This window comes from Sebastes fasciatus, chromosome 11 (genome assembly GCF_043250625.1).
Source record: "Sebastes fasciatus isolate fSebFas1 chromosome 11, fSebFas1.pri, whole genome shotgun sequence".
Classification (NCBI taxonomy): Eukaryota; Metazoa; Chordata; class Actinopteri; order Perciformes; family Sebastidae; genus Sebastes; species Sebastes fasciatus.
Window position 1 is genome coordinate 21,904,744 of NC_133805.1, and position 12,749 is coordinate 21,917,492.

General features: G+C 41.0%; 2 protein-coding genes across 5 annotated transcripts in view; both read right to left on the reverse strand.

Annotated features, from left to right (window-relative positions):
* Nucleotides 1-2: 2 nt before the first annotated feature.
* On the reverse strand, nt 3-4,330 carry iba57 (iron-sulfur cluster assembly factor IBA57). The gene is made up of 3 exons (XM_074651564.1): nt 3,848-4,330; nt 848-1,197; nt 3-714 (listed from the first exon to the last, which is right to left on the reverse strand). The coding sequence occupies exons 1-3, from the start codon at nt 4,189-4,191 to the stop codon at nt 323-325; spliced, it is 1,086 nt and encodes a 361-aa protein (XP_074507665.1). The 5' UTR covers nt 4,192-4,330; the 3' UTR covers nt 3-322.
* A 3,891-nt stretch (nt 4,331-8,221) lies between these two features.
* Nucleotides 8,222-12,749, reverse strand: part of gjc2 (gap junction protein gamma 2) — a 74,863-nt gene continuing 70,335 nt past the window's right edge. For all 4 annotated transcript variants that reach the window (XM_074651573.1, XM_074651572.1, XM_074651575.1 and 1 more), the window contains one exon: nt 8,222-10,612. In XM_074651573.1, coding sequence (XP_074507674.1) covers nt 9,339-10,583 — 1,245 coding nt within the window. In that variant the 5' untranslated portion in view covers nt 10,584-10,612 and the 3' untranslated portion in view covers nt 8,222-9,338. The remainder of the gene's footprint in view (nt 10,613-12,749) is intronic.

Here is a 12,749-nt window from a genome sequence, read left to right on the forward strand (position 1 = left end):
AGTTTTTTTAGTATTTTTTTTGCATATTTATTCAACAACCACCCATACAATATCAGTGCTGGTATATATTGTTGTATATTTCTGCAATATATGTGTTAAATAGCAAAATTCTGTGTTAAATAATATTTTATAATTTTGGGGGGAAAAAAATCACTCTAAAAGTTATTGCAAACAAAACAAAAATACTCTCAAATATGGATAAGTGCCATGCAGCTGTTTAGCAATGACAGTGTAACATACTGTACTTTAGGGTTCTGTCTATGAGGAGTCTGTCAGATGGGATGTATGTCACATTTGAGGGAACTATAAAACATCCTCCTCGTCAGTTGGTTTTCACGTCTTTAGGCCACCAGTCTGGCACAGAGGCCTCAAGTGCCACTGTGGTGTCGTCAGAAGATTTGAGCGTCAACTCTTCTTTGGCATGAGCGACGCGGATCAGGCTCAGACCCAGCTCTCCCACCCCTGCTCGGTGCTTCCCAGCTGGCTTGCCCGACTGCGTATGCAGCGCGGCTCCTTCCTCGAGGTCTCGGGCTGGAGCTGACAAGCGTACTGGCATCAGGCGCTTCCGAACCACCCCGGTGTGATGAGTCCTGGCTGTGAGCTCCTGGCCGATGTAACAGCCCTTGCTGAAGCTGATGCCCTGCATGTAGACGAGGTTTGACTCTAGTGGAAGTGCCACTCCGGGGGGAAGGTCCTTCACTCCCTCGGGAAGTCCTAGACAACAATGATAGGCAGAGGAAATAAACAAAACAAACAAAACTTGTCAAAAAGCGTCAAGAGCACGACCTATCTGGTTTCTCTTTTATTAAAACAAAGCATGTATTCTAGCATATTAACTGGTTCTTACCTATTGCGTAGCGATGTCTGTGATACTCCCCAGTGTCCCCCTTCTGACACGATGTAATGATATCCAAGGGGTCAACTTGGCTGTCCAACACCAATCTCCAGCCCATTTCCTGAGTCCGAGGATCAGCCTCCCACACCAGAGCTTTGTCTGTTGAGGAGAGCTCAGGTTTACTGGCCTCTTGGCCTGCGTTCTTTTGCGTGGAGAGCACCGCCCACACGGAGAGCTCTGGACAGGGGTTTACGATGACCTTTCTGCGGAGCTTGTACACCTTCAAATGTCTCAAGATTGAGTCCTTCACTGCGCTGTCACACTCCAGGAAAACGCCCTGTCCTGCATCGGCTTCTTTCAAACTGAAAGGATACAGAGAAAGTTTAGTGCTTCGTAAAAAAAAAATAAGATTATATATATATATATATATATATATATATATATATATATATAAAACTTAGTTATAACTTTTGTGGTGAGCACATCTTTTTCTCAATCTGTCTGGTATACCTGAGTTAATGATTTTATTTCCCAGAGAGACTTTTGATTAGTACCAAAAAGTGTGCATATCAACATATAGCTTTGTAAGATATTAATTTACCAGTGGCAAAATCAGATTATACTACTATTGTATGTCTTTCTGTGATTCAAGCTTCTATTCACTGGGCACTTCACCCACACCGGTGTTTGTACTTATTTTGTCTGACCTTGGGTGAAGCTATGATGGAGATACATACACAATCTGTACATATTTACAATGAACCAAGGTTGTGTAGAGGCTTTATTATAACCAACATGATGTTTAATTGTTTGGTCTCCCTATTTCCATGTTAAGTGTTCTTGGGTTTCTTAAAAAGCACTATATAAATACAAGTTATTATTATTATTATTATTATCATCATCATCAGAAAACTAGTAGTATCTGTAAAACAAGATTATAGAATTAAGACATTGTTCTTACATTTCGAGGAAAGGGCTAAAATCTATTATTTTACAAAGTTCAACAATTTGCTACACATATATCAAAGTGCTACAAATTGGATGAAAACATATAGAAACTGAAGTAAAATGAATCTGTAGCTGGATTAGAGGTCAGGATTGCCAGGCAGAGTTCACACTGATCATTTGGCATCAGACGTATACTAGTATCTATTGAGTTGCTACTATAAACTAGTATCTGCTGAAACTGTTGAACAAATTTCACTGGCAACTAAAATTCATACACGTCCTTCAAATGTTCACCTAGCTGGCCTTTTTTTTGACAGGCTGGGTTACAATATTTCATACTCTGTGAATTGCCATCCATCCAGAGGTTTTCAATGCAATTCCATAAGCTTATTGTGCCTTTTTTGTCATATCACAGACGCTCACAAAAACATCACTCTATTACGCTGGAGCTATCTCAGTATGTGATTACTTGTCATCTGAGTTTGACCAGTTTTCCTACAAATAAGACAATATACACCACCCATATACTGTATGCTAGGTAAGTTCAATCACAAATAGCGGCTCTAGCAAATGCAATACAACTGTCTGGAATAGATTTTAGACAGCATCACACTTCCTGTATTTACTGAAGGCTATTTCCTGTTGAAAAGTATGCTTGGTTGAGACATAACACAGGAAGGGAAATTCAAAGGAAATTCTCTACGGACTTTGAAGGACAATTAAGTGTGTGGCATGTGAAATATATAGTGATGTTGTGGTTTTAGCTGTCATTCAGGTTCAGTCTCGCGTGTGTCGCCTCATTGTTTTGACTGATGCTCGCTCGCATCTACGTAGTGCGAGCACAAGCGCGACAGGACGCTGACTGTCGTTGACTCAACGGCCACAGGGGTCAATGTCAACAAGCAATTTCTGATTCTTACATAGAGCCCCTTTAACATATGATGTTAATGCAGTTATTTTGATTCACCTTAGTTTATTGGTTATTTTGCTATTGTCTATTTGCTTTTATTCATCTTTTAGTCAATTCTCACCTATTTCGTTTTATTTATTTATCTATTTTATTGTTATTTTTTTCTTTGCTGTCTTGCATTGTTGAGGGATTGTGTTGTTGGGTTTTCTATGATGTTGTTTTGTGTTGTTGGAAACTTAAAATTTTATAAATTTGAAAAAAAAATCAACTGAGGACACACTGTTCCAGAAGATTAATAAGTATTAAGACAAATCTAGGAAAATTTACATTTTGCCAGTTAATACAACTCTTGTATCTAATGTAAAACAGGTCCACGTTTTGAAAGTACAACACATTAGTTGGCAAAGCAAAAGTCTTTTTCCATTTCATTGACTTAAAAGGTGGACTTTCCTTTAATTTTGCTCTGATAAAAGTGACTTGGATATAAGGAAGCTTAAACTTAGGACTTTGTACTTAAAGGTCCCATATGATGCCCATTTTCAGGTTCATACTTGTATTTTGTGTTTCTACTCGAACATGTTTACATGCTTTAATGTTCAAAAAAACCTTTATTTTCCTCATACTGTCAGCCTGAATATGCCTGTATTTATCCTGTCTGAAACGCTCCGTTTTAGCGCATTTTGACAGAATTGCGTTGCTAGGCAACAGCTTGGGTCCGTGTGTACTTCCTGTCAGCTGATGACATTCACATGCACTGCAACCAGGAATAAACTGGGACACATTTAGTATGTTTACCTTTAAAATTGTGTCAAGGGTCTAAATATTGTATATTCGTGACATCACGAATGGGCAGAAATCCTGACAGCTTGTTTCAAATGCAGAGTTTCTGAATACGAGCTGTGTGTATTTCCCTGTGGATTGAGAGTTTCGATACTTTCACAGTATTTATATAGGACTTAAGCCTGCTTTATAATAAAAAAAACAACATGAAAATCTCACTTTTTTTTTAATAATATGGGACCTTTAATGTTAGCTAAAGCCAGACTGCACTGGTTATCACCAAGGTCTGCTACTGGCCTCTGCATTTACAAGATAAGTAACATCAGCCACACCCTGGTGTTTACTGAAGACACGTGTTTAAAGACGCACTCTACCTGTACAGCATGATGTCATACAGTGTCCTTCCTTGTACATTGAGCATGTGAGCGTACATGGCAGTGAGTCCCGGCTCCTCCAGCAGCCCCATGTCGTTGGTTATGATCCCCTGAAGAAACGGACTGGTGTCTTGTCCCTGGATCTTCAGTAAGGTCCTGTGAGGTAGCTGATAGCACACTAACTGTCCGGCGGGGACATGTCTCTGGACTGTCTCCTGGCTGTACTGTCTCACACGGACACCTGCTGGAGCTGAGACACCGGGGACAGACGCGAAGCACAAATAGCGACCGGTGTATTTTGTGGCGGACGTGAAGGCTCCTCTGGCGAAACACAACACCCCCATGTTGACCGCGGTCCCGGTGGTGTGTTATGTGTTTAAGTTAAGTGACTGCTCCGCCTCCTAGCAACAGCTACCGGCTACGTAACACGAGACATTGGCAGTTTGACTCCCGAAGCAACGGCTCCATTTTGAAATCCCCACAATGCATTGCTCGATAATAAGGCAACACGTGTGACGCTGTGTCTGTGGACCACAGACTCCAGATGTATACAGGGGTTCTTCCAGATGTGCAGTGTACAGCAGCAAAGGGGATAGTGCAAAAAACAAGATGCATCAGCTAACACAGTAAAAAAAGAGCTAAACAAAGTGTAACAAAATATGAACCATTTAAATAGAAGGAAGTATAAAAATAGGAGCAGTATATACAGTATTGACAATAAACAGACTATTAACACAATTGCACAAGTGGAAAATGATATTGCACAGTGAGAATGAATGAATGAATGAATGAATGAATGAAATTCAACCTGAAAATATCTGGTATCAGTTTTTTGGTGTGTAAGTGGTCTACTGGGAGCCGTGCTGGTTGTGGTCTACTGGGAGAAGTGCTGGTTGTGGTCTACTGGGAGAAGTGCTGGTTGTGGTCTACTGGGAGCCGTGCTGGTTGTGGTCTACTGGGAGCAGTGCTGGTTGTGGTCTACTGGGAGAAGTGCTGGTTGTGGTCTACTGGGAGAAGTGCTGGTTGTGGTCTACTGGGAGCCGTGCTGGTTGTGGTCTACTGGGAGCAGTGCTGGTTGTGGTCTACTGGGAGAAGTGCTGGTTGTGGTCTACTGGGAGCAGTGCTGGTTGTGGAGTCTGACAGCTGCAGGAAGGGAGGACCTGTGATAGCGCTCCTTCACACACTTTGGGTGGAGCAGCCTGTCGCTGAAGGAGCTCTCCAGTGCTGAGATGGTGTATTGCATGGGGGGGGGGAGTCATTCTCCATCATGGGTGACAGCTTAGCCATCATCCTCCTCTCTCCCACCACCTCCACTGTGTCGAGGGGGCATCCCAGGACAGAGCTGGCCTTCTTTGAGGCCCACTTCTGATTGTTGAAATAATTCCGAGGACCATCTTCCCAAATAAATGACAAACTGGGCTATAAATATGTGTTATGCCACTGGCAGGTGTTTAATGACCCACATACATATTCAGCTTATACCCTCACCCATCACTCCCTGCCATTATGAATCCAAACTATTCAGGTTCATACTTCCTCACCACCAATTTGGAGCTTTTACTGGTGCAGGGTTGTCTCCAACATCACTTTTCATTTAAAAAAAAAAAAAAGCTCCATTTTGTGTCACTGCATCCTTGACATACAGTATGTCTGTAAAGGGGAGACTCCTGGGTCCTCATAGAACCTATTTTCATACACATATCTTGAGGTCAGAGGTCAAGGGACCCCTTTGAAAATGGCTGTGCCAGTTTTTCCTCGCCAAAATGTAGCGTAACTTTGAAGTGTTATTTAGCCTCCTTCCCGGAAAGCGAGCATGGCATGGTTGGGACCAATGGATTCATTAGGTTTTTTAGTTTCATATCATTGCAGTATCTTTGCTCTAGCTTTAAGACCCGCCTGCTACAACCTCTGAAAAACAGAATAGCGGCCATTGGATTTTGAAGAGGTTAATCTAACCATTTGTCAGAACCTCCGCGGCCCACTAGGTGGTGCTCTGCGGCCCACTAGTGGTCCCCGGCCCAGTGGTTGAGAATAGCTGGTCTATGATATGGACAGCACGTTACTTGTAAGGAAATGTTTTTATTATTTCACCTTCAGTTTTAAAGTTATACTTAACTGCTGTAGTTTTTATTGAGTATGACATGCTTGAACAGCAGCAACAAAAGATCTTTAAGATTTTAAGCCTGTTTATAATAATCTGCATGTTGGCCCCCACTGAAAAAAAATACATACAGTGCATGTGATATCTCAACACATTTCCATATTGAATAAGAATGACAACAAATTTGCAGTTATATCATTATAATGAGGAAATGTTCCTATTATAAAATGTTTTCTTGGTAGTCTATAGCAACACACCAGCTGGAATTGTTCTTTACAACGTTACAATATGGGAATATAGGAAAGATCCAGTTTTACATCTTAGGGGTAGTATAATTTAGAATTGATCAACTTGACTTACCAGTGAACCAAGTCTTGATACAAGTCCTATTGCCGGATTCATGTACATTATCATTTATATTTACAGAACATTATATTCAGGAAGTTTTGGTAAGCAGCGACACAACTGATAACTATTGTATTGCTTTATAAAAAACCAAGACATATGGGATAAGGCCATGTCTAAAGCAAAATCAATCACCTTTGTAATGTCTATATTAGTGTTAGGAATGAAATTCACTTCACTCAACTGATTATGAATATGAAAAACACAACTGTTAATTTTCAGCTAATTATGACTGTATGGGCAGCAGGCAGCATATGCAATTTAACGTGGCTCCCACCAAGGCGCTATAAACTTTCACTGCTCAGTAAAACGGCTTAACAGATGGGAAAATACCCAAAAACTGAGAACACACGCATCTGACGTTACCGAACAAAATGTGTAACTCATTACCATGCAGGTAAAAGATTTAAAACATACACGCCTGTTTCTAACAAAACTGATGGAAAATAGATAATGAAACTCTATTAAGTGATGTGAAAGTGGACCAAATGGTTCCTTCCAGAATACAGATGCTTGGTAAAAAAAAAAATCAAAGCAGCAACTCTCCAATATTTTAAACTCATTGTTGTTATTTGGCATGATGTCTCTCTCTAGAGCTCGGACAAACAGCCATTGTTCTCTCTGTTAACGTCCTGTTGATTAGCAGCAGGTGTGGAGAGCCCCTTGATATATACTAAGAAACCTACATTGGCATATAGATTGAGGAAATCATATTGAATACAGTATATTCATAGGTTGCCTGTAATTCTTGGCATACAGTGATAATTTACTGTATATGGAGATAATTTAGTCATGTTTAAGATGTAGTTTTGTGGATTGGTGACGGAGTTTGCTGTTGTAAACAATGAGCTACTCCAATGTAAGTTAGGTTTCTTTCTTTTTTTCTAAGTGACAGACCACACCTGCTATCCAATAATTAATGGATACAGGGTTTGTCTCCATAATTCATATGTATGTATATGCATTTTTTATAATAATCAGTATTTTCCCATATTTAAGATAATACAATGCTGTGTGATTTCGTAAATTATAAAAATGATATGCCCCTTCTGCACCAACACCAACACTACATTGCTAAGTACGATTCCTCTCATTATGGTTTACTGCCCCAAATATTTCAAAATTCTTCTTGACAAGTACATATACGTTAAAGGCAGGGTTGGTAAATTTTGAGAAACTAGCAAGAGTACACTAGATTTTAAAAATGAGCCAACAGAAAAACCGAGCCCAGTGTTGCCAACTCTTGTCAATGAAAGTATCTAGCAGCACTAGCTCCAAAAGTCCCTATATCTAGAGAGAAAGTCGGCAAGTCGGCAACACTGACAGTTCATCGCTTCAGGTCTCCCTCCCAAGCCGCTCCCCCAAAATTATCATTATGGATGTAAACAACGAACATGGCTATTGTTAGTACTCACAGCTTGTAGAAGACTCCGGTGCAGTGCAATGAGTTTATTACAGTCCTGCGACAGCCACAGATACCAAATGTCTTTCTTTTTTTTGTCAGAGCATTTGATTTATTGATTGCTGTCAGGATGTAATGAGAATTTCAACAACTATAACAAAAAAAATGAACAACATTACCAACCGTAGCTTGCTGTGGTCAGTGAGGAGAATCTCAACATGTCTCATCCCAAGTTTTTATAAATGAGTCATTTCCAATTTGACCTACAATGTCTTTCATTTTTGGCTTTGATTGGATCTTTTTCTTGTTACAACATGAGGATTTCTTGCTATAACAACATACTTGCTGTAACAGTAAAACTTTATTGCAATCTTTGAATTAGACTTCAATAAAAACTTTTCACTTTGCAGTTTTCAAAAACACACCATTTCTATTAGTGTGATGAAGCAGATTATGAAGCAAGAAATCAGAGGTTTCAAATAAGTTTATTTCTTCATGAATAAAATACGAGAACAGTCTTTAAAAGTTTGAGGCACTTTGAAGTATGACAACAGTGAAGGCAGGATTAAATATTACTCAAACCAATTTTAGAAACATACAAACTGAAACGGCCATCTCCAAGACCTAACATGCCTAACATTAGATAAATGTAGAGCTAATTGAATAGCTATAAGGATGGGGGTTTCTACTGTAGCCTATATGTGTATACTGTGTGTTCCCAGTTGTAAAGCATGCATCATCTGCTTCAGATTGCAGAAAATCAGTATTTAGTTTAGAAAATTATTCGATTTTCTATTCACTTACCTCTTCCCCCTTCAAACGTGACACTGCAAGGCTTTGGAAAATATAGAATAGAATAAAGGCTTTGCACGCAATGACTGAAGACCATCACACTGAGCAGATGTCTACCAGAGGAGCCTACAGTGACACAGCCCTACTTCATTATCTTTATCAAAATATTTCACATTTAATCTGCTTCCAGCGACACTCATCCATACTACATCCAAAATTACTTTCTCCCAAATATTAAACATGCATCTTTCCAACAATAATCATAATTTTTCAGAAATGAGTCACTGTGCATTTGTTTTTCACTATGTTTTCTCCAATTTGGACTGAGGGTACAATCACACACTTACAAAGTTAGATTTCTTCAGATTAATCCAGTTCAGCGGCAGTCAAGGGTAGATCAGATGTATAGCTCCAAGCAGTCTGTTTATATTTTGACATTTTAGCTGGAATTAGAGATGTTTAACTAAGAAAGCACATGATACCCATGTCCAGAAGCTATGGCAAGCACGAAATGACACACTACAGTAACGAAGAAGATTTGTGGTACTGGATTTGATAATTTCTTCGTGTGTTTTTTCTTTTAAATTCCTTAAAACGGTGTACTACTCATTCAGCTAAAGTGATTGAAATTCTGAAATTGTTTTTGTCCAAAGTCGCATCTCTCTCTCTCACACGCACACACATACACACACATACACACACACATAGACACACACCCTCCAGCTGTTTCACAGTGCAGTCCTGGAGTCCTAAAAGTTTTTACTGTTAATTTACTAAATTAGATTTGATCTCTAGATCCAGACAGATGTCTTTCCATTTTTTACAATGGTCGCAGCCTTTTCTGTGGCTGATTTCGGCCTCGCTCCTTGTTTCTCCTGGACTGTGTTGACTCGATTTTGCTCTGCCATCGTGCCCCCAGAGACAGGACTACTGGTTCTGGAGGTTTGCTGGTTGTTTTTGGTTTGATATGTTTGAAAGGCCATGTCGAGCTGTTCCTGGGCAACCCGTAGGTGGCGGTGTAGGCTCGCCAAATCGGAAGGGATGTTCTCGTCCGGGCTGGTGCACTGCTGCTCCTGGGCCACGTTGGCCATGTTCTGCTCGTGGGTGACGAGGCTGTTGGGGATCCTGCTGGGTTTGTCCGTCTTCATCACAAGGTTGTACCCCGGAGGAGAGGCCGGGATGTTCCGAGAAAACGGGTAGCCGTAGGTCGTCCGTTGGCCCCGGTTCCTCTTCATGCGAAGGGTGTCCCGAAAAGTGCCGATTCCCAAGTGAAGCATCTCGCACATGTTTAGCACGAGACAAAGGCAGCTTACCACGTACATGATGAGGAGGAAGATTGTTTTCTCTGTGGGCCTGGAGATGAAGCAGTCCACTTTGTGTGGACAGGGGTCCCTGTTGCATACATATGAAGGACTAACTCGAAAACCGTAGAGGAGATACTGTCCTGCAAGGAAAGCGATTTCAAAAATAGCTCGTGACATGAGCTGAAGAACGTAGATTCTCATCAGGCCTTCTTGCATAATTCTTCGGCGGCCATCGTGTTTTCGCGGGTCTTTGCTCACCGGTTCGGGTTTAGCCTCCTGCACCTCCAGTGCATCCTCATAGATCATGGGCTCAGCGTCGTCATCTTCCTCCTCCTCTAAGACATCCTCCAGATGGTGGCTCTCTCTCCATCTGGAGTGAGGAGGCTTTTTGCGGAGCCTGTGGTGCTTCCTGCGATCCTCCTCCGTAGTTCGGGCTATCTTGTGGATGGCGTAGCCCATGTACATGATGGAAGGAGTGGAGATCATGATGATCTGGAAGACCCAGAAGCGGACGTGCGAGAGCGGGGCGAAGGCATCGTAGCACACGTTGTCACAACCCGGCTGCTTGGTGTTGCAGGTGAACTTGGTCTGCTCGTCCGAGTAGATGGACTCGCCTCCGACCGCCGTGAGCACAATGCGGAAGATGATGAGCACAGTCAGCCACACTTTCCCCACAAAGGTGGAGTGGTTGTGGATCTCTTCCAGGAGACGAGTGAGAAAGCTCCAGCTCATGTTGCTCTAACAAGCTTTTCAACTAGAATCTGTAAAGAGAGAATAAAGAATCGATTAAGATCTGAGTAGGGACCTATTGAAAAATTTGGTTTGAGCTTTAGAAAGCTACGAGTTGCAGGTGAATTAAGTGTTTTAATGAACTGTAATTTTTTTGAATATTACTTTGCAAACTTGCGCAACATTTTGGTGAGGAAAAACTGGCATTGCCATTTTCAAAGGGGTCCCTTGACCTCTGACCTCAAGATATGTGAATGAAAATGGGTTCTATGTGTACCCAAGAGTCTCCCCTTTACAGACATGCCCATTTTATGATAATCACATGCAGTTTGGGGCAAGTCATAGTCAAGTCAGCACACTGACACACTGACAGCTGTTGTTGTCCGTTGGCCTTGAGTTTGCCATGTTATGATTTGAGCATATTTTTATGCTACATGCAGTACCTGTGAGGGTTTCTGGACAATATTTGTTATTGTTTTGTGTTGCTAATTGATTTATAATAATAATTAAATACATACATTTGTATAAAGTAAGCATTTGCCCACTCACATGTTGATAAGAGTATTAAATACTTGACAAATCTCCCTTTAAGGTACATTTTGAACAGATAAAGAAATGTGTGATTGATTTGCGATTATTCGTGATTTTAATCGATGACTGCCCTACTTTATATACTACTTAAATTTGTATTCCTTTTATCAAATGTCTGTGCTATTTTTGCCTAGCCAAAGCAAATCCAGACTGGACCTGCAACTAATATTATGTTAATTATCAATTAATCTGCAGGTTATTTTCTCATCTGTAAAATGTCCCAGAACCCAAGGTAACATCTTCAAATGTCTTATTTGATTTTACTACCACTCACATAACCCAAAGATATTCAATTTACTATCACCGGATACTAATAAAACCGGCAAGATAATCACATTTGAGAGGATGGAACTAGATCATTCTTGGCAATGATTAAATGAATGATAGATTATCAAACTAGTTGCTGATTTATTTTCTGTCAATCAGTTAATCATTGATGAATCTACTAACCATATAATCCAATGTGGACCTATGGGACAGCCAGACATAGGACACTGGCTTGTGTAGATTCATGTCCTTGAGAAGGGTGATGTCATTCAGTCACCTTATCTGAACATGCAGATCCCACAGTATTTCTAATATCCCCTTCTAACAGATTTAAATGATTTGTGAAAGGGTTAAAATGATTAAAACAAAAAAAAGAAAAACACTTCATCAGCCATACACAAACCCACCAGCAACAACAACCATTTTGATTATAGCTTTGACCAAAAGAACACGCTGAACACTGAACAAGAGGGTGACAGGCTGAAAACGCTAAATGAAACTGACAGAATATAGAAAAAAAAAACATTCTGGCACACTCAGAGAGCCACTTCAGAAGCCATACTGTACTCTGTGTTGCAACAAGGGACACATACAGAAGAGAACAGATGACATGAAACCTCGCAGTATCATCCTCTGACTCTGCGAGGTGAATGAAGCTGCGATGAGGAGACGGCGTATATGACGCTTCTGTCCCCTTCATTCATGGGGGGCAGAGCCGCAGAGTTCATGTTGATCTCATGACTGCGGCACTGTGTTCCCTGGCGTGGGATGTGCCATCTCCCCTGCCATCTGAGTGAACAGGAGAGGCTTGTTGCTCCGCCACGAGGCCTCCCCTCCAGATCCAGCACTGCTGACACTCGGGAGGGGTACAGCCACACGGGGACAGATGGCACCTATGGTGGGCGACTCATGTCTGCCCCAGGATGGCATGACAGGAGGGCCGCTACACTGAGGATTTTTTGTTTGAGGTGTATCATGGCAGCAACATCATACCCCAACATTGAAGTGATCTTGAGATATCCGCCTGCTGTTGGCGTGTTTTGCAGCTTGTTATGCTGATAATTTGCTGCCTTGTCTGTCTTTAATTTTCAGCACTGTTGCCATTTTAACGAGATCTCCCTGAAAGGAGATATATAATCTAAGTGGGACTTGCCCGTTTAATAAATAAAGATTAGATTTCACTGAAGATAATGCAGCAATGTAAATGCAACAAAGATCATGTTTGGGTTCATACATTTTTGCTTAATCAGAATCAGAATCAGAATCAGAATGGTGTTTATTGCCAGGTGTAAGAGGTATACACTAGGAATT